The sequence below is a fragment of the Drosophila suzukii genome, chromosome 2L (genome assembly GCF_043229965.1).
Source record: "Drosophila suzukii chromosome 2L, CBGP_Dsuzu_IsoJpt1.0, whole genome shotgun sequence".
Classification (NCBI taxonomy): Eukaryota; Metazoa; Arthropoda; class Insecta; order Diptera; family Drosophilidae; genus Drosophila; species Drosophila suzukii.
Window position 1 is genome coordinate 359,128 of NC_092080.1, and position 17,107 is coordinate 376,234.

The following is a 17,107-nucleotide window of genomic DNA, read 5'->3' on the forward strand; positions in this document are numbered from 1 at the left end:
ATGAGTTGCTTCAACTGATTGAAGGCTGAAAGCTTCCTAATGGAAAGTGGCCGCTTGTCAATTCAATTTTTGGTGGTAACAAGCCAGATGAGAGTGAAAGAGAGAGTTAAAGACAGCTGTGTGCGGTTTTGCCGGTGCCTTTAGCCAGATGAAGAGAGTAAGGGGGATTTAAATCAGTGGCTTTTTTCGCAGAGGGGTTTTGAGTTTACTTAATTTTACACTATTTATTCCTCAACTTGCATAGGAATTTTCTATTTATATTTCCAAACATACCTATTACATTTTATCGTCCAGACTACTAAATGGAACATACGTACGCCGCTAATGGAAATTGAGGGGGGTGTCGCACACCCTCCAACTAAATCGTTGAATGTTTTCGGTGGCAGTTTTGGGGGTGGTTCAGCATGGGAGATATGTATGTTCGTGATCGGTTAAGTAGGAGTTACCAATGTTATTCATTCTAAGAAAAACACTACAAACATCGGTTAACGTACTTGTAAATATGAAAGATTTAAGATTTTAAGATCAATTTGTATATTTTTTTTTTTAATAATGATATAGATTGAACATGCATTAAGAAAGCGGACTGTTCTTGCAATTAAGTCTCTATAAAGTCGAAGATACATTTCTACGAGTATAGCTGGAGCCCAAAAAGGTATGCTACTTTTTTATTCCCAAAGGATTATTGGCTTGTTAGCCCGACGACTCACGATGCCATCCCTCAGGTCTCATATTAAAGCAGGAAGTAACTATTATATAACGTTAAATGGGACAGGAGAGCTCGAAAGGCCGATGGAGATTGGCACGCACCTTTCGTTCTCCCCCACAGTTTTCCATTTTTTGGGATACCAGCATCATTCTTTATTTATGCCATCGACAGAGGGGTCGGGAAGTAAAAAGGGGCGCCATAGGTGTTAGATGAAATGGAAAGCACACTCGAGAGAATATTTGGAGCACGTGCTGCAGCGAGTACATTTCAGCACTTGATGTGATTTTATTTACATGGAAGATACACGATAGTGGGCGAGAGTGGGTGGACTTTTCCAAGGAAAAACCCATGCAGACATGCCGTCGCCTGACCGAACGATTGGTAAATATTTATGCTCGAGATGCCCGTAATCTAGAGATGTTCAAAGACGGGAAACGAGGTCATCCCCACAGAAAGACAGCGAAGGATGGATACGGATAGTCGTCCGAGGATTTATATAAGCCCCAAACAAACGGCCGGGAATCTGCTAGAGCACATCTAATGATGCGGGCTGCGATCCCGGTTTTGCCTCGTAAAATCGAAACGCAAATTACCAAAACAAACACCAAAATTGTGCGTTCGGGATATCATTGAAGAGCCGAAGTTTGCTTATTTTGCATACGATAAATAGACGAAATTAAAGGTATCGCTTGACAGCTGCCATTAAACCGTGGGATTGAGTTCAGTTCAAAAATTGATTTAACTTTGTACTTTATAGCTTAATGAGTAAGTAAATATTGTTTTATTATAAAACCATCGTATTGAAAAAACGCGATAATTTGTTAAATAAATTTCAGAAAGATATATTTTAACATCACTAAAATAAAAGGGTTTTTAAAACCAAGTCTCACAAGTCTCGCGGTTTGTAAACAACTCAATTTCACATTTTATTCAATTTTGCTGGAAAATTTATTGAGTTTTCTTGGGTTTCCGGTTCAGTGTTATTGCCTCTTGGCAACGATAACAAAACAGAACAGGACCCCTACCCTCCACCCAACACAAGGATACACCGGTAACAAGAAAAGCTTTGATAAGCAACCTAAGCACTTTCATTGAACCGTGGGAATTTTTCCCCTTCCCATTAACAAGATGTTTACCAATTTTAAGAGCTTTTTCTTAAAGCCTTGAAAAAAGGAAACAATAATATAAAAGTAGGCAGGTTACTTACTTTTAAAATTTGATAACCCATTGGAGTTAGTTTTCAAAAAACGCTCAGAGAATAAATGTTAGTTGAACACACGAATAAATTAGGGTACAGTAAATTAAGAGCGACAAGATGATCGATATTTTGTCGCTGCCGCGGCGGAATAAGGTGTCCGGGAACCCGGCCCTGTTGAAGATGATTTCCTTCAAGACCGGGCTGCCTATCAACAGTCTGCCCGGATGGGAGCTGATTCCCCTCAACTGCAAACTGCCTATGCTTAAGTGTCCCGGGAACCAGGTCATATTCTCTAAGAACAAGATCGGACAGGATGTAAGTGGAACTTCCAGTAATTGTTTATGCCCCTATAATTTGGTAGGCTTCAAGCTAAGATTTTACTAATACAAACATACATACATTTTTCACTTTAAGCACCAATCATTTTCTATATGACCATGCATTTGTATATAACCTGCATTTTACTCTAGTTCAAGAGTGGTAAGCAGGAGTTCGAGAGCTCTGTTACCGAGCACATCCCCGAGTACAATCCACTGCACGACTCCAATCTGAAGACCTTCTACTCCAACGAACGTAATCTAAAGCGTTTGCGGGAAAACGGCGAGATTACGCAGGACAACGATGTGATATGTAATCTGAAAGACTTCAACCAGCACCGTCAGGAACTGCACAAATCGCAGCTGTACTATATCCTACAGGCATACAAGCGACGCGAGTCGGAGCAATACGATCGGATGCTGATAGCGAATGCCGAGTCGATCACGAAGAAGGACCACCAGAATTTGGCAGCTCGGCACCAGTGCACCGAGGAGGTTCTTGCCAGGAAGCAGCTGCAGGAGCAGGAACGCCACGAGAGGAAGGTCCACCTGCTGAACATTACGTACGATAAGTTCAAGCGGTTGGAGAACCTGGCCACCATGCAGAACATGTTGCTAGAGCACCGCAAGATGCTCACGAATATGAGAGTGGCCGCCCACATAAGCATGTGTCAGGATCTGATGCGGAAGCTGTTAATCAAGCAGAAGAAGCTCTTCCAGTTCAAAAAGGATCGGTTTAACAAGAACATGCGGATCCTGAGGAAACAGAGGCTGGTGAAAAACACAGAGCACCAGATTCAGTCGTGGAAAAAGAGGTTGGATGAGCGGATTGCCAATCAGCGTAGGATCAACTACCTTTTACAGGAGGTGGAAAAGGAGCGCGAGTCATTCATAGAGAGGCACAAGGCTCTTTACCGAGAAAAGTGGCAGCGGATTCAGGACGAGATTAAGGAGAGAGCTCACAAGGCCGCCGCTGCTCGCCAGCCGAAGAGAAAGCGTCGCAAGAAGAAGAAGTCCACTCTTCAGGAGAGAAAACCATCCTTCTGCGATGAGTACCAGGCCACCTTCGAGGGTTTATTGGACAGTGAGCTCTGCTACGCTCTGAATGCAGCCATTGCTATGGAGGGTCAGACGGCTCTCACCTTCGCTCCAGATGACCCCATCTATAAGGCTGCGCAATACATTCTCGACTACATTATATCTGGCTTAAACGACGATCTCAGCGAGGACGAGTGCGCCCTGCAGGTGCTGGTCTCCCGCATCAAGGACTTCGTTTGCGATGCCAAGAAATATGTGCACTATGTAAGTGGTTGATTGTAGTGATCCTTGACGAACTGCTCATTCTCTCCGATTGCAGAAAGCTTATCAGATCATCGGCTTCGCCAGGGACCACAAGGCCATGGAGGTGCCGCCGTCGGTGGCGAAGCCGCCAAAGAACCACTCGCGCGCCTCCCACGTCTCCTTCAGCGGCGTGGCCAGCACCATTGGCGTGGGCAGCTACGAGATTCATCCGTTCGTGGACATCCGTCCGTGTGGCGAGCGACGGGCCACCCCGGCGGGATCTCTGGCCTCGCTGGTAGTCAGCCAGATCGGGGAGCAGGTGATCCAGGACAAGGTACGCCTGCCACACCTGAATCGCAACCAGATCGTGTTTATAGAGCACTACCTTGTGAAGTTCAAGCGGGACCTGCTGGTGGGCCTGGACAAGCTGGTCTTTGCCGCCATTCAGTGTCACTTCGAGAACCGCATGATGGAGGTGCGCGAGGAGCTGCTGTTGCTGGACAGGAACTACCTGTTCGACCAGGTTGCCAGAGGCATCCTCAGCTATGCGGTTAACCCGCTCAACTACCAGTCAGTGCTGAAGCTGGCCGTGAGCGTTCTGTCCTGCGAGATCATTTGGGAGCTGCAGCAGACGCTGCTCAGGCCGGGCGTCGATCCCCGGGGCCAGAACCACCCCGTCTCCTGCGGCACCGAGATGGAACGTGAGGCTCTGGCCTTGTGCATACCCTAGGATCCTGACACGCCGATGGGGGAAGGAGCAGGGGCTGTCCCAGACGGATTTCCTATCTCTTGCGCCAAAATAATTCGTATAAATTACATGTGTAAGCTGGGGTTTCAGGCACTTTTTTCACAGTCCACGTAATCTGTACTAAATTTATGTGCCAAGTTTTCATTCGATTTCGTTGCAAATGCTTGTGGTTATAAATGGTTGTTGTCTGTGTTCAATAGTGGCTTATTTCAAAAACACTAAGGTAACACACCTGTTAAAAGCAAACATGCTTCGAGGTTCTAAAAAGAAACCCAATGTCTTCGTAATTTCTTAGGGAAAAAGATAAATATTCAATGTGTAATAGGTCAAACAAACACTCACCGTAGCAACTCTTGAAGTCGATCAATCAATTCTCACAATTTTTCCTCGGTTTTTGTCGAATTTCACTAGTAAACACTGATAAATTGAGTTTTTGTGCAAAAGCATAGAAGCAACAGCTGGCAAAACAACCAGGGGTGGACAGTCTGATAAACTCCGATAGCCAGGGCTGCCAAAATCTTATCTATTATCGATAATCAAAGTTTACTTGGGAAAATAATCATTTTTAAAATTTTTGTTCAGGTTTCGCAAACTGCATTTCTAAGTCCCACAGGTTTTTCAATTTGACCCGCAAAAAGCTGACTGAAATACTAGTAAAAAAGAATAATAGATGCACTTACATTTTTTTTTAAATTTTAAAATAAAAAAGTTTGCGTTTTTTGTGTTTTACAGTTCAACATTTTGTTAACATACTAATGCTTGTACGATCATCTACAATAAACTTAGGTGGTACTTATTTTGGAAAACTGAAAGGCGTCCCATAGGGATACATCATAGAGTTGTAAGGGGCGCCCGGAGCGCCCAAAAGGGGAAATGGGAACACTGGAGGTGCCAGACTAGCTGCGACGGGGGCCTTTGAGCCGCGCTTCCGTTTCTGCTTGGACACAGGAGCTGGTTGCGGCTCGTCGCTGGACTCCGACTCCTCGCTCTCGCTGCTGGCTTCGGTCGCTTCCGATGATGAGTCTTCCTCGTCTTCTGGATCCCTTGCTTCCACCTTCATCCGTTTCTGTGGCGTCTTCTTGGCCTTCTTGATAGATTTGTCCTTTTTGGCCTTGACTGGAGCCCGCTCGGAAACTGGAGCTGCGACAGTGCCAGCGGGAAAGGCAAATCGCTGGTCGCTATGGAAAACGGTCATTTGCTGCATGACGAACTCCATGAATGACTGCATGGCAATGTTCAGGTTGGGCGGATTCGGGCAGTTCTTGAGGCCGTGGTACCTACCGGAGCAGTTCCGACAGATCATCTGGCACTGGAAGGAGGTGTGGCCCTGAAAGTTATATTTTTAGTAATTTAACACGAATCCCCTATGGCTAGTATACCTTTCTATCGCAGATTCCACACATATCGACGGTTTTGCTCGTGTTATTTCCTTTTCCTGCCTTCTTGACCTCTTCCTCTTCCGGCTCACTGCTCTCCTCCTCATCGGTAATGGTAAACATCCGCTCCTGAGAGCCCATGCAGACCACATCCTCCTCGGCCTTTATTTCCTTCGGCACCTTTTTACTCTTGGCCGGTGGCCGACTGTGTTTGTCATCGGAATCAGAGCTGGAGTCGGAGCTGGATTCCACAGACTTAGGTTTTGGCGTGGTTGCCACGACCGACTTGCTAGACTTTGATTTTTGCGGGGATGTCACGACTACGGTCTTAGTGCTGGCTACCATTTCGCCTGGTTCGGGCTCGGACTCGTCCTCCGAACTGCTCGAAGAACTAGAGGAGCTCTCCTTCTTTGGAGGAGATTTGGGTTCCGGTTTGACCATCGGTTTTCTTTGTGGCTTGGGCTTCAGTAGCTCATTCTCCTTCTTGATGTTGATGATCGGCACGGTGGGTTCTTCTGGCGGAATGGAGACCGCAGGTTCTGGTTCAGGTGGAGGCGGTGGATTGACAATGAAGTTGGCAGGTGGCAGGCTCTCCTGCCTGAGAGACGAGGGCGCAGGAGAGGTGCTAGGAAGGGGGCGATCGTCGGTAAAGTCGCCCACGTTATCGTAGTACACCATGTCACTTTGGCGAGGACTAACATGCGTGTCCTTGCCGTGCCATGACTTGTTGCGTGCACCACCCCTGTCGCGGTTTCCCCTTTTGCCTCCTCCTCCTCCGCCTCTTCGTCCACCACCACCACCACCTCTTCCTCCACCGCCTCTTCGTCCACCACCACCACCTCCTCCACCACCACCTTCTCCTCCTCCTCCGCCTCCTCCTTTATTTCTTCTCCCACTCCTCCGGCTTTGCTGCTGCTGATTGTTGGGCGGCTGCTGGGAGTCCCTGAACTTGTTGAAAGCGTTCCCATTCTGGCCACCTGCTCCTCTGTCCAACCAATTGTTATTGCTCTGGCTCTGGTTTCCTCCGCCGCCGCCACCGCTGCGCCTCTGCTGCTGGCTGTATCCCTCGGCAAAGAAGTGGTGTCGATCCCCTCCTGATGAGTTTTCCCATCCGGAATGTCCTCCGCCGTTTTGCATCCTGAATTAATATTTATTTAACTAAACCGCTCCGCTAGCCGCGGCGCACGTGTTGAGCCGATTGGCGGTATCGATAAAAAGCGATAAGCAGTAGCGCTTACCGCCTAGCTTCTTTCAAGCCAAATCTGCCTGTTATCAATAGCCAGCTTAAATATAATTTTAGTCCTGCCGTAAAAAGAAATAAGTATTAAAAATACAAAATATTAAATAACTTAAAAAGAAAATCCTAAGAATGGCTTGCTTTAATATATAATTATGGCTTTCGCCAGCTAATTTCGATAACTTGGACCCGCTCTGAAACTGCCACCTCTAATAGCATGTGTGGAGCACCATAAATTCGGAAAAAAAATAACAAAAGAACCGAAATGAGACCGAATAATAGGATTTCGAAGCACGGGAAAGAGCTGAAAATTCGCTCCAAAACCTGGGGCAAGGAAAAATTCAAGCCCAAGAAGTATGATAAACCGTTCGTGCCGCCCGTGCCACAGGCCACCGCGAAACCATGGCAGCACGTGAAGAACGACATCATTGACGACTCCGAGGATCGCGGACAACTCGATGTGGACAACGAGGATGCCAAGAAATTCATGCAGCAGCGGGAGCAGAACCACCGGCGAAACATCATAGAAGCCAACCGATCGGAGGCCACCAAATGGGAGTCTTTTGACGAGGATCAGAACTCAACCTCCACTTCCAAGAAGGAACGACCCAAGAAAGGTGGTGCGTCGTCGAAGGAGAAATCCCGATTGTGGCAGTGCGATATGTCCAAGGGAGAATTACCCACGGCCGTTAAGAATTTCTCATTCGCGGAGCGCGACTTTTACAGAAGAAAGCTCACGTTGGGCGTAAAGGTATCGGAGCGCAATGGAGACCTTCGATCTGCCATAAATGATCTGAAAAGACACCCGATTCTTATGCAGAAGTCCAAAGGAAAGGAAGGCAATCCCTTCCAGAAAAGGCTCGATAACAAGGAAGGCACTTCAAAGAAAAAGCGGCAAAATGGCGACAACCCATTTCGCAAAAGGAATGAAAAATAATCATAATTGTCATTTAACAAAATAATCTAAACACTAAAATTTAAGAACTGCCAGCCCTTCTAAAAAAAATGAAAAGATGTTGATCGGGTGACAAATCAGAAATGTATACACAACATTACTACACACTTTATGCAAATCTTAAAAGTAGTGGTACAAATACATGTGGAATAGGTCGGCGAAAATAAATAAACTAAACAGAATTCGACTCCTCCTTCAGCGGGAGGAGCAAGAGGAGATTGAAGCGACGCCCGCTGCGCGATGGTTCCAGCCAAGTCCAGATCGAATATTCAGCCATTGGCGTTGGCCAGCTTGGCGATTAGCTGGTTAAACTTGCCGTTGGTCGTAACCGATTTCTTGGCCGATCGCGCTTGTTCCGGCGAGTGCTGCAGAAAGTAAACGACGATAAATTCGAGTGTTTGATTGGCTTCCTTGGGGTACATCATGTTAAAGGTATAGTAGTAGCAGATCAGCTGGGCCAGAATGTCCGGCAGGTCGTCGTCCTTGGCGGCGAACGTGGCCATCACCTGGCCCTCGATGTAAACCTTGGCCTCTATTTGCGATTCCACGCCATCGGCCGTTGTTATGGGCGAATCTGTTGGAAGGTAAAAGTTATTATTTTGAAATCAAAACCAGAAGGCGTTTAAGCTTTTTACTTACTGACTAGAGCCACCCAAGGGGCGTTTGTGGGATTCATGCTCTGCAGCGCTTCCTTGTTAAGGGAACCGCTTTCCAGGTGCTTGAAGATGTAGTCGGGATCCTCATTGAAATGATACGCTATGCCACGCAGCAAATTTGCGTTGGTCTCCTCCAGAGCGCTGATTTTTTTATTCTTCGAACTCTTGAAGAACCTGAAGAAACGCTCCTTTTCACCGGTTAAGCGTTTCTCCAAAGCTCGGGGATCGATGGACATGAGCAGCTCGAAGTGCTGGTACAGCACCGCCTTGTCAAAAATATATGGCCAATTGTCCTTGATGGCCGTGATGTCCGGGATCTTTTCGCTGTTATTGAAGAACGAGCGCTGCAGCGGAAAGCACTCTTTCATATATTCGATAATGGTGGACTGTTCTAAGGGGGAACTGCCGCGGTAGCTAGAGATAAGTAATTCCTTCTTCTGTTCCAGATCCCTATTGAGGGCCAGTGCTTTTGCGTCGCCATTGGAGGCACTGCTTCCGAACTTTCGTTTTTTGCTGGAGATGTGGATCTCGAAGGTTCCCGAACTGCCACGTTTTTGCGGTTTGTTGAGGGCATTGTTCCGGTTGATCATCTTGGAGATGAGCGACTGCGGCGTGGTGGCTATGAACTGACCTTCACGGTCCTTCTCGAGCAAAGAGTCGGGGTACTTTTCAGCAGCCTGCTGGGCCACCTGCCGGAAAACCCGAATGGGGATGTGGGCAGATATCTCACGGAGGGCCTCCACCAAGACATTGGCCAGGGTATTCAGGCGCTTGCCCAAACTACCCTTTCCCTTTAGCAGCTTCATTATGTCCCCAGGCACCTTACTCCAGGGTATCGAGAACTCCTTGAACAAGGCCGAATTCTTTGCACTCGAAGGTGTAACGCTGGACAGCGACAGGGTCTCGTCATTGGAAACTGTCGAATCGTTTGGGTTGGACACAATACTGTTGTTGGCATAGAAGCTGGGATCCACCGAGCTGCCGGCGCGTTCGGATCGATTGAGCGGCGATGGAGGCGGCAGCACCACATACTCCTCCGACTCGGCGAGGAGCATTAGCAGGATCTTCTCCTTGGCGGCAAACAGGAGCACGTCGTCCTCGCAGATCTCGCAGCCATTGCTCTCCAGGACAATTGTGCTGCCGCACAGGCCGTATTTGTGGGCTAACGTGGGGTAAAGGAAATGTATTAGTATTTAATTTTTAAAATAATATTAATTGCTTCCTTTTTTTAAAACAAAACTTTAAAATGTTCTTAAATTTGAAAAATCATAAACAGTTTTGATTATAAAACCTATTGACTTTTAAAAAAACCAAAAAAATGTTCTAGGGAAGTTAACCAGCTAATAAGTTCCAACTGGGCAAAATTGGTTCAAAGTACCAAGTAAAACAATGTACCCACTATTCCAACTCCTTTAGAAAAGCATTAATTAATAAAAGTTCTTCCTAACTTCTTACCCTTATCGATCACATCCTTTCGCGTGGGCAAGGACATAAAGGTCTTCTTGACCTTGCGATCGGCGCTGCATATGGTAATTAATACTTTGTCAGCCAGCTCGGTTTTGGGCTTGCCCTCGTCCCTCTCCTTCTGGCCCGTCCCAGTGGAATGTGTCGGTTCTGCGGGCCAAAACAACGGTTAAACATTTGGGTAAACTAGATAAATTGCACAAACAAATCCGCAATCCCGGTGCTTTCTCACCACAACTCTCTGGCTTTTTCGCTCCTCCTGTTTGTACACCATTTTCGATTGTTGTTGCCTTTGCGTTTGCGGCCGGCGCTTGGTTCGGATGATTCGGATGGGGGCTGATCGGCGTCTGCTGGACCTTCTGATCGCCGCCGGAGTTGACGGGCGGTGCGGGGGCAACGTCCATGACTTCTATTTGCGTTTATGCGAGTCCAACCAAGCCCCAAGCCCTGTTTTCCGTGTTTTTGGACCGTGAAATTTCAGAATAGGGATGTAAAAAATACATCGAATGCTTGGTATTATCGCGATGTTTATCGATACTGCGCGTTCTAGAGTGCCCGTCGCTGGCGTTGCGAAAATACACCACCGCGCGAGCCTTGCCACATGTCGAAAAAAGTGGTTCGATAGTTTTACTTCGAAAAGAGATCCGTAATATTGAAATTATATTAGATTATATTAATTTTCCTTTAACTAATTAAATTTATGCCTATTCTTGACTTGCTTCTTTATTGTCTTGTTAACTGTTGATATTGTGAAATTTTTTGACGTTCCATTAAGGATGGAAAAGGAAAAGTTAAATTTTCAGATCCAAATAATTTTTTTAATTCAAGAAGTTGTGTATGTTTTCTTTTTATTCCTGGTACTTTTGGTAGGTCTCTTACAAGTTGTATGTGTCTTTGCAGCACTGGTCGATACTAATCGATAGCCGCCCGATAGGTCGCAGGTATATTTAAACAGGCGCGGAACGGTCGCACATTTGTTGCTTCTGCTTGCAATCCAGCGATTCGAGTCGCATTTATTTTGGTTTTCCTCCTTGGTTCCGCGTTTTTTCTCCGCTTAAAATCCGTACAAGCCGCTGCAAGGACCTCCAGATAGAATCCAGGAAACCCCACCGAAGATACCGCCACGATGCATTGAAGAGCCTTCCAAACAAGGAGCGGCCGTCAGCCCATTAAAATTCACGCTGGGCAGCGGCAACTTAATGTTTTTTAATAGCTGAGGCAACATTTTAACTTTCCGCGCACGCCGAACATTATGCAGATGTGAGTGCTTCCCCGCGGATAAATGGCTAGAGCTATTTAAATGACTTGGCTATTTTTAACCCGCAGGAAGTACATGGAACTCGTGATCTTGGGCCTGTGGGTGGTCGCCCAGGCATCCGCCAGTTTGGCCAAATTTGGCAGCACGACGCCAGCGAGTGCAACGCAGTCGGATGTGGAACTGCAGCCCATCAACGGGACACTCAACTACCGGCTGTACGCCAAGAAGGGCAGGGACGACAAGCCCTGGTTCGACAGCTTGGACAGCAGTCACATCCAGTGCGTCCGGCGCGCCCGCTGCTACCCCACCTCAAACGCCACCAACACCTGCTTCGGTTCCAAGCTGCCCTACGAACTGAGCAGCCTCGATCTCACCGATTTCCACACCGACAAGGAGCTGAACGAGAAGCTCAACGACTACTACGCCCTCAAACATGTGCCTAAGTGCTGGGCGGCCATACAGGTGGGGAATATTAATAGCATCTAATGAACCTAATGATAGATTCCTTTCCGATAAGGAGGTTGATTAGAAATCTGTTAGGCCCCTTAATTGACAGTCATTTGTTTTGAATGCAATAGTGCAATTTAATCAAGAGATACATTTTCTAAAACCTCATCATGCTTCTTTCATAATAGAAAGATAGATATATTTTTCGGTATTTTAATGTTTTTGCCCATAACTCCAAAGTATAGGCATAATTAAAACCCGGATTAACACATTTCATCCATTTACAGCCCTTTTTGTGCGCCGTCTTCAAGCCAAAGTGCGAGAAAATCAACGGCCAGGACATGGTCTACCTGCCTTCGTACGAAATGTGCCGCATTACCTTGGAACCCTGTCGCATTCTTTACAACACAACGTTTTTCCCGAAATTTCTTCGCTGCAACGAAACTCTCTTCCCGACGAAATGCACAAACGGAGCGCGAGGAATGAAATTCAACGGAACTGGACAGTGCTTAAGTCCTTTGGTGCCGACAGATACTTCGGCTAGCTATTATCCCGGCATCGAGGGCTGCGGTGTGCGGTGCAAAGATCCGCTGTACACCGATGATGAGCACCGGCAGATCCACAAGCTTATCGGCTGGGCTGGCAGCCTGTGCCTTGTCTCGAATCTCTTCGTGGTGGCCACTTTCTTCATCGACTGGAAGAATGCCAACAAGTACCCTGCTGTGATTGTGTTCTACATAAATTTATGCTTCCTAATTGCATGCGTAGGGTGAGCTCTAAATCCCATCTTCCCTGAACTTTAACAGTAACCAAACTTCACTTTACAGATGGCTGCTACAGTTCACTTCGGGATCGCGAGAGGACATTGTGTGCCGCAAGGATGGCACGCTACGCCACTCGGAGCCCACAGCTGGCGAGAATCTCTCTTGCATCGTGATCTTTGTGCTGGTCTACTACTTCCTCACCGCTGGAATGGTTTGGTTTGTGTTCCTCACTTACGCCTGGCATTGGAGGGCCATGGGTCACGTACAAGATCGCATCGACAAGAAGGGTTCCTACTTCCACTTGGTAGCCTGGTCACTGCCTCTGGTTCTCACTATCACCACAATGGCTTTCAGTGAGGTGGATGGAAATAGCATTGTGGGCATCTGCTTTGTGGGCTATATTAATCATCCAATGAGGGCAGGACTACTTCTTGGCCCGCTCTGTGGGGTGATCCTTATTGGAGGCTATTTCATCACCCGTGGCATGGTTATGCTCTTTGGCCTGAAGCACTTTGCTAATGATATTAAGTCAACTTCTGCGAGCAACAAAATCCATTTAATCATCATGCGCATGGGAGTTTGTGCGCTGCTCACTTTGGTTTTCATCCTGGTGGCCATTGCTTGTCACGTTACCGAGTTTAGGCATGCAGAGGAATGGGCCCATAGCTTCAGGCAGTTTATAATGTAAGTTTACAACTTGTTCTTCACTTTTTTGTAAGCTAATGCATACATTTTCTTTGTGCAGCTGTAAAATTTCTTCCGTCTTCGAAGAGAAGAGCTCATGTCGCATTGAAAATCGACCAAGTGTTGGCGTCCTGCAACTGCATTTGTTGTGCCTTTTTAGCTCTGGAATTGTCATGTCAACTTGGTGCTGGACACCATCTTCAGTAGAGACTTGGAAGCGGTATATAAGAAAGTAAGTTCCATTGCGCTAAGCAAAAAGGGGGACATCTCAACTGACCATCTTATGTTCCTTGCAGAAAGTATGGAAAGGAGGTGATCGAAGAAGTGAAAATGCCCAAGCACAAGGTGATTGCCCAGACGTGGGCCAAGCGCAAGGATTTCGAGGACAAGGGCAGGCTCTCCATAACGCTGTACAACACTCACACGGATCCCGTCGGGCTCAACTTCGATGTGAACGATCTGAACTCCTCGGAGACGAATGACATCTCCTCGACTTGGGCTGCATATCTCCCGCAGTGCGTAAAGCGGCGCATGGCTTTGACGGTACCAGTGACAGGTAACTCGTCGAGCCAAGGACCCCGAAAGAATTCTTTGGATTCCGAGTTCAGCGTGAGTGTTCGTCATGTTTCCGTTGAATCCCGTAGGAATTCGGTGGACTCGCAGGTTTCAGTGAAAATAGCTGAAATGAAGACCAAGGTGGCATCCAGATCGAGAAGAAAACACGTAGGTTCCGCCAGCAGCAAGAGAACTCACCGGGGGAGGGACTACACAGCAGCATCCACCGGAAGGAGCAGTAGGCGAAGAGAGAGCAGTACGTCGGTGGAGTCACAGGTCATAGCGCTGAAGAAAACCACTTATCCAAATGCTAGTCACAAAGTGGGCGTGTTTGCCCATCACAGCTCCAAAAAACAACACAATTATACGAGCTCAATGAAGCGAAGGACAGCGAACGCCGGATTGGATCCCAACATCCTGAAACAATTCCTACAGAAGAACGGCGAGTTTATAATCCCATTCCTCCAAAATCATGATATGACTTCTAGTTCGGAGGAGGAGAACTCGCGTGCGTCCCTACAGATTCAGGATCTCAATGTGGTTGTGAAACAGGAGGAATACAGTGAGGATGATCACGATGGAGCCCATATTGAAGAATTACCAAATAACAAGCAGGTGGCGAATTTCCTGAAAAACATGAAAAAATCTAATGAATCCAATGGTAATCGCCACTCGCGGAATTCCACAAGGAGTCGTCAGTCAAGGAAGTCCCGCAAAAGTCATCCCAAGACCACTGGTCTAGAGCTGGATTTCAAGAGGGACTATGTAAGGAATCGCTCCCTCAGCTGCTCCTCCGAGGAACTGGACGTGGCTCTGGACGTGGGCAGCTTGCTGAACAGCTCCGGTTCCGGAATGTCCATGGGCAAACCCCAGAGCAGGAACAGCAAAACCAGCTGCGATGTGGGCATTCAGGCTAATCCTTTCGAGCTAGTTCCTAGCTATGGAGACGAGGAGCTGCAGCAAGCTATGCGACTCCTGAATGCAGCCAGCAGGCAAAGAAATGAGGCAGCTAATGAAGATGGCGGAGGCACCGAGCTGCAGACCTTATTGACCGATACCCATCGACATCACAGGGAGCCCTCGTTTATGAGCGAGTCCGACAAACTCAAAATGTTGTTGCTTCCCTCAAAATAGCAAGACTTAATGATCAATTTATGCATTTACTAAAGTTGTTTAACTCTTCAAAGGTTCTTAAATCCTGTTTGGTTTTATATACAGGATTTTAGATTTTTTAAAAATGTTTTCGATAATCAGGTGTCTGATAGCTGATGTATTTAAAGGTCCTAAATCACTTTTTTTTTTTTGCGATTCAGTGTCTAATTCAGTTTGTTAACCCCAAAATTGAGTGTTAGTAGCTTAGCGAATTATATTTTATTTCATTTTTGAAGCGATAATGTTACGGTTCATAATTCTTTATGAAACCGGTCAGGCTTCAATTGTTATAATCCGTTCGAAAAAGTTCTGACAATCTCATTTACCAGTACTCAAATTTGATACTCTCGAAGAATTTTTTATTAGTTCACAAGAGTTAGAAACGGAAGTGATATTTTATACAAAAATATATGGAATTTCAAAGTAACCGAAGTAGAACCAAAACCGAGGCAGGTTTTTAAGCATTTTACATTGGGATGACCCTAGTTTCTTCTTAATTGTTTTATTGAGCAGAATAAGCGAAACTACAACGACGAACTACGAATACTCATAGACATTAAGCTGCAAACGTTATTATACAAATCCATCTTCCCATCTAGCTCGTAAGCACTCGAATCTCTATGTACGTTTGTGAATGACTGTTTCCTTAACCCTGGTACTCACGCCAAGCAAAATGTCCATAAAAAGGAAATCATAATGCATTTTCCTGGTCATTTTATTTTGCCGTGTGTACTGGGCTTTAAACTAGACTCTAGATTATACATTAATGTACGATAAAAATAGGCCTCTCACGGCAAACAAATCGTACCTCGAAAAGTGCCTATAAGTTTACAAAATATCTTATACGTTTGTGTAACTAATAAACTGATTTTAAATCCTCGAGACTTAACCCTATTTGATTTTCTGCTGCGTCAGCAGCTTGAACTCCGGAGCCCAGACGACGCTGTTGGCGAACTCCCCGAGCAGATAGCACACCAGATTGAAGCCCACCAGCAGGGCCAGAAACAGGTAGCGCAGGTATACGGGCAGCACTTCCAGAATGGGATACACCCACTCTCCGCTAAAGTATCGAACAATGTGCAGCCAGATGATATAGAGCAGGATGAAGGAGACGTTGCCCGTGATGCCGGCCAGTCGACTTGGATAGCGGCGGAAGCAGGTAAACAGGTCCATGATGGCCAAAAGGGCCACATTCGTGTGCACGACGTGATTTAGCCAACTGTAAAAGGTGGGAAATACAGGTAAACTAAGAGTGTATCGTATAGAGATAGTTTTAAATGAACCCACAAACATAAGAATCTCTACACAGACAGAAGATGTATGATATTACATATAGCAAAGTATAATGTAAGACCATTTCAATGATATATTTCCAAAAGTTGGAAGAGGTTCCCGGGATTATATGGGGACCGTATTATATGTATCAAAGTAATAAGAAAATCGTCATATCAATTAATATTGATCTTTACTTCTTTCTGTGCAGCTATGGAGTTTTTCACCTTGCCACGTAGGCGGAGAACCCGAAAAACCTTTGCACTTGCCTGGGGAAAATCGCATCCAGCGCCGAGGGAAAGATGAGCTCACGGTCCCAGATGTAAATGACCCAGAACGAGAGGCACACGTTGTGGGCGACGGGGAAGGCAAAGGCCGCGAACACGTAGTCCCTCGCCGATCTCAGCCTGGACTTTGAGTTCCCGGAGACCTTGTTATCGCCGAAGAGGTCGTTCAGAAGGGCCAGCGAGTGGTAGATGGCTTGCAGAATGACGTCCAGGAAGGTGAGGTACTTGAACTTGCCGCCCCACCGGGCCTTTAGCTCATCCTCGTCCAGCAAGTCCGTGGGCCAGTGCACCTTGAAGTAGTGGTAGTATATCCCATACGAGAACTGAGCCGCCGCCAGAAGGTGGACCAGGAATCTCAGGTACTGGAAGGCTCCGCTCGTGTAGGCATCGTTGCAGGTGTCCAGCCGGGCGTTTGTGGCTTCCACAGCCTCCTTGGCGGCATTGAACTCGCGCACCTGCTTCTTGCTCTTACCCATTTTCGCCGGATAATGGATAATGAGCCGGGGAATCCAACGCACGCCGAGCAAATCAAAACAAATATAAGCTAGCGAACAGCTGATTGGGGCGCTGCACACGACGAAATCAGCGCCAGCTTAGTAGCCATTTTCAAGCCAAAACTAGCCTTTTTTAAAGTCAAAAGCGATTTACAAGTTTTCCAGTAATTCAAACTACTAACATGAAGAAAACCAAAAATCATAATAATAAAGAAAATTAGGTAAAGAAAATTGAATTTTACAAAACTTGTTA

General features: G+C 46.5%; 7 protein-coding genes across 8 annotated transcripts in view; 3 read left to right on the plus strand and 4 right to left on the minus strand.

Moving 5' to 3' along the window:
• The window catches only part of Dus1 (Dihydrouridine synthase 1), a 28,736-nt gene extending 23,988 nt beyond the window's left edge, over window positions 1-4,748 (minus strand). For both annotated transcript variants that reach the window (XM_017083495.4, XM_017083487.4), the window contains exon 1: window positions 4,596-4,748. The gene's annotated coding sequence lies outside the window, so the exon portion shown is untranslated. The remainder of the gene's footprint in view (window positions 1-4,595) is intronic.
• Window positions 1,939-4,402, plus strand: LOC108016736 (capping protein inhibiting regulator of actin dynamics). Its single transcript, XM_017083476.4, has 3 exons — window positions 1,939-2,222; window positions 2,378-3,526; window positions 3,582-4,402. The coding sequence occupies exons 1-3, from the start codon at window positions 2,025-2,027 to the stop codon at window positions 4,233-4,235; spliced, it is 2,001 nt and encodes a 666-aa protein (XP_016938965.2). The 5' UTR covers window positions 1,939-2,024; the 3' UTR covers window positions 4,236-4,402.
• Window positions 4,749-4,917: 169 nt separating the features above from the next.
• Window positions 4,918-6,846, minus strand: mbm (mushroom body miniature). Its single transcript, XM_036812821.3, has 2 exons — window positions 5,633-6,846; window positions 4,918-5,580 (listed from the first exon to the last, which is right to left on the minus strand). The coding sequence occupies exons 1-2, from the start codon at window positions 6,764-6,766 to the stop codon at window positions 5,047-5,049; spliced, it is 1,668 nt and encodes a 555-aa protein (XP_036668716.2). The 5' UTR covers window positions 6,767-6,846; the 3' UTR covers window positions 4,918-5,046.
• A 208-nt stretch (window positions 6,847-7,054) lies between these two features.
• On the plus strand, window positions 7,055-8,003 carry LOC108014220 (uncharacterized). The gene has a single exon (XM_017080255.4). The coding sequence runs from the start codon at window positions 7,132-7,134 to the stop codon at window positions 7,801-7,803; it is 672 nt and encodes a 223-aa protein (XP_016935744.2). The 5' UTR covers window positions 7,055-7,131; the 3' UTR covers window positions 7,804-8,003.
• On the minus strand, window positions 7,887-10,470 carry LOC108014164 (uncharacterized). The gene is made up of 4 exons (XM_017080202.4): window positions 10,174-10,470; window positions 9,933-10,091; window positions 8,461-9,639; window positions 7,887-8,395 (listed from the first exon to the last, which is right to left on the minus strand). The coding sequence occupies exons 1-4, from the start codon at window positions 10,343-10,345 to the stop codon at window positions 8,091-8,093; spliced, it is 1,815 nt and encodes a 604-aa protein (XP_016935691.1). The 5' UTR covers window positions 10,346-10,470; the 3' UTR covers window positions 7,887-8,090.
• A 426-nt stretch (window positions 10,471-10,896) lies between these two features.
• smo (smoothened, frizzled class receptor) lies at window positions 10,897-15,690 on the plus strand. The gene is made up of 6 exons (XM_017080190.4): window positions 10,897-11,201; window positions 11,268-11,661; window positions 11,934-12,415; window positions 12,474-13,094; window positions 13,156-13,326; window positions 13,391-15,690. Exons 1-6 carry the CDS (start codon window positions 11,194-11,196, stop codon window positions 14,781-14,783), a joined length of 3,069 nt encoding a protein of 1,022 aa, XP_016935679.2. The 5' UTR covers window positions 10,897-11,193; the 3' UTR covers window positions 14,784-15,690.
• On the minus strand, window positions 15,499-16,900 carry LOC108014207 (androgen-induced gene 1 protein). Its single transcript, XM_017080247.4, has 2 exons — window positions 16,343-16,900; window positions 15,499-16,020 (listed from the first exon to the last, which is right to left on the minus strand). Exons 1-2 carry the CDS (start codon window positions 16,834-16,836, stop codon window positions 15,693-15,695), a joined length of 822 nt encoding a protein of 273 aa, XP_016935736.2. The 5' UTR covers window positions 16,837-16,900; the 3' UTR covers window positions 15,499-15,692.
• Window positions 16,901-17,107: the final 207 nt, after the last annotated feature.

Coding starts and splice junctions, on each gene's coding strand:
- LOC108016736 (XM_017083476.4), top strand. CDS start 2,025: ATGATCGATATTTTGTCGCTGCCGCGGCGGAATAAGGTGTCCGGGAAC. Junction 2,223..2,377: donor AGAACAAGATCGGACAGGAT/GTAAGTGGAACT, acceptor ATTTTACTCTAG/TTCAAGAGTGGTAAGCAGGA. Junction 3,527..3,581: donor CCAAGAAATATGTGCACTAT/GTAAGTGGTTGA, acceptor CTCCGATTGCAG/AAAGCTTATCAGATCATCGG.
- mbm (XM_036812821.3), bottom strand. CDS start 6,766: ATGCAAAACGGCGGAGGACATTCCGGATGGGAAAACTCATCAGGAGGG. Junction 5,581..5,632: donor GTGGAATCTGCGATAGAAAG/GTATACTAGCCA, acceptor TATAACTTTCAG/GGCCACACCTCCTTCCAGTG.
- LOC108014220 (XM_017080255.4), top strand. CDS start 7,132: ATGAGACCGAATAATAGGATTTCGAAGCACGGGAAAGAGCTGAAAATT.
- LOC108014164 (XM_017080202.4), bottom strand. CDS start 10,345: ATGGACGTTGCCCCCGCACCGCCCGTCAACTCCGGCGGCGATCAGAAG. Junction 10,092..10,173: donor GAAAAAGCCAGAGAGTTGTG/GTGAGAAAGCAC, acceptor TTTGGCCCGCAG/AACCGACACATTCCACTGGG. Junction 9,640..9,932: donor AAAGGATGTGATCGATAAGG/GTAAGAAGTTAG, acceptor ACCCCACGTTAG/CCCACAAATACGGCCTGTGC.
- smo (XM_017080190.4), top strand. Junction 11,662..11,933: donor AGTGCTGGGCGGCCATACAG/GTGGGGAATATT, acceptor ATCCATTTACAG/CCCTTTTTGTGCGCCGTCTT. Junction 12,416..12,473: donor TTCCTAATTGCATGCGTAGG/GTGAGCTCTAAA, acceptor TTCACTTTACAG/ATGGCTGCTACAGTTCACTT.
- LOC108014207 (XM_017080247.4), bottom strand. CDS start 16,836: ATGGGTAAGAGCAAGAAGCAGGTGCGCGAGTTCAATGCCGCCAAGGAG. Junction 16,021..16,342: donor CTGGATGCGATTTTCCCCAG/GCAAGTGCAAAG, acceptor CACCTTTTACAG/TTGGCTAAATCACGTCGTGC.